Genomic DNA, 4,268 nt, shown 5'->3' with positions numbered 1-4,268 from the left:
TTTTCATTAGGCCTATTTATTCACAATGTACAGGATTTTACAACAACAGAAACAAATTACAGCGACTGACTCACATGTTTACAAGCATCAAAACTGGAAATCAATTTAAACTGCATCCTAACTTGTTTTTAAAAGACCTCCTCCATTTATTATACGCACCCCTCTTTCAAAGTTTTTTTCTTTTTAAAACACTTCCTCTAACACACATCTGGTGCCAGAAAATCCACAGAAAACTCGGGGGGGGGGATGAAAAATGCAAAAGCATTCATGGATTATAATTTAAATCGTGTGAAAACTTGGCATGCTCTGTTCCAGAGAGCGAAAGTAAATCGGATGCGTTTTCCTTTAGCTCGGACAGACACAGAAACATCCAGCACTGTAAGCAAATAAAAAGAACTATAATGATGATATTAATAACAATAATAATAATAATTATAATAATAAAAAAGTTTGTTCAGTGATTGCATTTTTATGGCTAGACCCGCCGATAATTTACATTTCATCAGCAGCTGGCGCCCACATCTCGAGTTAAATATTTGGTTGTGGTGTTTAGAGCTCACATGAACGATTAAATGTGCGTGAGAGGAACCGTTCCGTTTACCGGAGTGGAGCCGCTGCTCTGGTAGTGCTGCGGGTGCAGCACGTGCAGTCTGCTCTGAACCGAGGAGTCCCCCGCCGCCTCGCCGGTGGGCAGATACATGCTGATCATGTCCCGCAGGTCTCCCGTGGGGCACGGCGGAGGCGCGCGCGCGGTGGAAACCGGTGGGCTCACGCTAGGCTCCGATTTCACAAGGGAGCCCAAAGTCCCTCCGATGGCCCCGGACACCGGGGAGACGCCGGAGCTCTGGTGCTGGTGCGTGTAGCCGGTGATGCCGCCGTAGCCCGGCGGCGACGCGCTCATGTAGCTCTGAGAGTTTGAGATCGGGCTGTAAGACAAGGCGCTCATGTCGTACCTGTGCACGGGCTGCGGGTTGTGCGGGTGGTGGTGCGGGTGATGGTGGGGATGTGGGTGGTGCGGGTGAGCCCCGGTGCCCGGGTGTTGCGTGTACGCCAGCTGCGCCTCCTGCATCATCGCGTGAGCCGCGGCCGCTGCAGCCGCCACTTGGCCAGAGTACGTGCCGTTTGCCCAGCCGTTCACGTGGGTCGCGTAGCCCGCATTTGCCCCCACATGCCCCCCTCCGGGGCTGTCCAGCCGCTGCCCGCCTCCCATCCCTACACCCGCAGAGGAGCCCAGCAGTCCGCCGGCAAGAGAGTACTTGTCCTTCTTCAGCAGAGTCTTGGTCTTCCTCCGGGGCCGGTACTTGTAGTCCGGGTGTTCCTTCATGTGCATGGCCCGGAGCCGCTTCGCCTCGTCGATGAAAGGTCTCTTCTCCGCCTCGGTCATCACCTTCCACTCCGCGCCCAGCCGCTTGCTGATCTCAGAGTTGTGCATCTTGGGGTTCTCTTGAGCCATTTTCCTCCGCTGGCCCCGGGACCACACCATGAAGGCGTTCATGGGTCTCTTAATTCTCTCCTGGGGGACTTTGCCTCCGGGGCCCCCGCCTCCTCCTCCTCCTGCGTGTGCCCCCGGGTTGGTTGGGTTGGTCTGGGGCACCACGGGGGAATGCAAGTCCGTTTCCATCATGATGCTGTACATTCACCTCGTCTTGTAGGACACAGTCAAACACACAGAAACATTCAGGCTGGCCCGCGCGCAGCTCAACCTCCGGCAAACACGGAGGTGAAGAGAGAAATAAAGCGATGAGGAGACGCTCAGTCTCAGGAGGAAATCCACTCAGAGGTAAAGCTGACCTGCTCCTCTCCTTCTCCTTCCCACAGTCCTCCACGAGCGCTGAGAAGAATAGAAACGACTTGTTTGAGCTTACTTTGGTTGAAGCTGTGAAAAGTTACGGAGCGTGCCCGGGCCGCGCGCTCTGACAGCAGCTAAATGAGCGAGAGACGGCCAATGGATAGGCTCGAGCGGAGACGTGATTTGCATGCAGGGGGGCTCGAGGTTCTGGTGACGTCGGAGCGCAACACCTAAAAATGACTCCCTCTGTCATCGCTTTTGCGTGTGTGTGGCTTGAAACTGCAACCAGTTCAGCTCCAAATATTTTGCGTCAAATAGTGAAGTCTGTGCGCCAAAAAAAAAAAAAAAGTTTCATATAGAAACAAACAAAAGAAGAAGTCGATGGTAATGTTGAAACAAAAAATGGTAAATGGAAGGATTTGCGAAGGAAGAAAAAGAAAACAGCAAAAACTGGAAAAAAAAGAAATAGCCTAATTAAAAAAAATGTTTATTTATAATTGCAAGTGAAACAATGACCCATAATAATTTAATTTAAAGCAGTTTATCATTAACATAATGACATAAAACAGGATTGGTTTTACCACTTATCAGCTTTTTCACAAACTAAATGTTTCAGTTGTAATAAATACTTTAAAACGAGTTTGATATTAAAACAACTTCTTAAAAAGTTTTAAAAAGACAAACTGTGGCTGATTATGTCCATTTTTCCGTTTTTTTTTTTTTTGTTTTTTTTTTTGTCAAACAGAGGGGTTCACATCCCCTCTGTGCAGAGCCACAGGTGCTTTTCTGTTGTGTCCGTTGCTAGGAAACAGGTGACTGACGGCAGGAGCACGTGCCATTGAAAGCGTCTTTTGTTTGTTTCACCAGCGCTTACAGAGAAAGAGAAAGAAAGTGTAGGAAAAAAAAAAGAGAACCCCCCCCCCCCCCCCCCCCCCCGGAAGGCCCGGAGATGTAACATGTTCCAGTCCTCTGCACGCCAATTTTCCTCATTATAACTATACATATATATATACACACACACACACACACATATATATATATATATATATATATATATATATATATATATATATATATATATATATATATATATATTCTATCATCTGGGAGAATCTGCCTCTTTAAAGAAAATAAATAAATATATCTTCTCACAAATATTCAAGCAAGTTTATTCTTCCATTTATTCTTCCATTTTCAGACTAGGACTATTTCCTACCAGCAGGCCTGAAGCAGCACTTGAATTGAATTTTTCTTGTGCTGCAAATAATTATAATAATCTTTTATTTCCTAAAAGGTTTTTAAAAAAAAAAAAAAAAAAAAAGTATTTAAGAAGCCATCTTTCTTATTTCTTAACTTTTTTTTAAAATTTTTTAAAAAATACTTTCCACATGACATGTATTTATATGGCCTGTTCAGTTTAAGCACAGGGATGGATGTAACAGGAAGGCACAGCATTCCGGTTTCTGCTGGCTTCCTGTTGTGTGGAGGATCCTAACAGCCCTACAGGGATTATGTTCCCAAAGTGGCATCTGTCAGGTGCTGCCTGCCTCTTAGCAAGCTGCTAAACCATGTTGGCAGGGCTGGATTTTCCTCTTTCCCCCTTGTACCACTGCTGTTAAGTGGCTTGTTTTGTGCTTACTGTGGAAATCCATCCAACAGCAGCTGCCTGCATCTCGAAGGTAGAAATCAGACTCATGAATTGACAAATATTTTACATTGACAGAGTAATAATATATTATCAGAAACCACTTTTTGTTGTATTTACACTAACAAATCAGCTCATCTTCTGACTCAAGGGCAAAGACAGAGAGGCACTTAGTCCCACTGGCCAGTGAACTACTTCTGCTGTTCAGTCTTGAGTATTTTATTGACGAATCAATGGACACCTGATGAAGAGAATTGACTTTTTTGTCTCTGGTTTTATGTGAGAAATGAACGAAAAATATTTGATTAATCTCAGGGGGGAGTTATGATACCTGGCGAGGGACAGTCGCATTCTTTCAGCTGTTCACACATAAATAATGAATTGTTACAGGACATGAGAAAGATTTCACATACAACTTAAATGCAGGATTGAATGGACATGTAACATCCTTTAAATCATATCAGGAAGAAAAGTAGAAGGTTAATCTGTCCTATTCAGTGTTTAGCGTACACAGTCACACACAACCTGCTCCTATTAGGTCCCAACTATTTAGATGGTTCTAATAAAATCCAAGTTGCCAGTTGTCATTTGAGGCTCAGTTTAAACAAGCTATAACTAATATTGAAATGAATTTCTAAATTCAGCTGATGCCGTCTTCATTGTAAAATTGTTTCTCTTGTATTAAGCAGATGTGATTTCATGACAACAGGACGTCGGCTTTAACAAAATATGGTTTAAATAAGTCTGATTGGGTGTCTGGACAACACTGGGTGTGGGTTTTACATCTGTGTGGTGTAATGTTGACTGAAAGAAACATGCTGTATTAGATTCTAA

General features: G+C 44.6%; 1 protein-coding gene across 1 annotated transcript; it reads right to left on the bottom strand.

The window, feature by feature from the left end:
- Positions 1-568: 568 nt before the first annotated feature.
- sox1b (SRY-box transcription factor 1b) lies at positions 569-1,636 on the bottom strand (the record flags this gene model as incomplete). Its single annotated transcript, XM_079264169.1, has 1 exon — positions 569-1,636. One exon carries the CDS (start codon positions 1,634-1,636, stop codon positions 569-571), a length of 1,068 nt encoding a protein of 355 aa, XP_079120295.1.
- Positions 1,637-4,268: the final 2,632 nt, after the last annotated feature.

This window comes from Telmatherina bonti (genome assembly GCF_933228915.1).
Source record: "Telmatherina bonti genome assembly, chromosome: 24".
Lineage (NCBI taxonomy): Eukaryota > Metazoa > Chordata > Actinopteri > Atheriniformes > Telmatherinidae > Telmatherina > Telmatherina bonti.
Note: the sequence above shows the minus strand (reverse complement) of the source record. Positions and strands in the feature narration are given on the sequence as shown.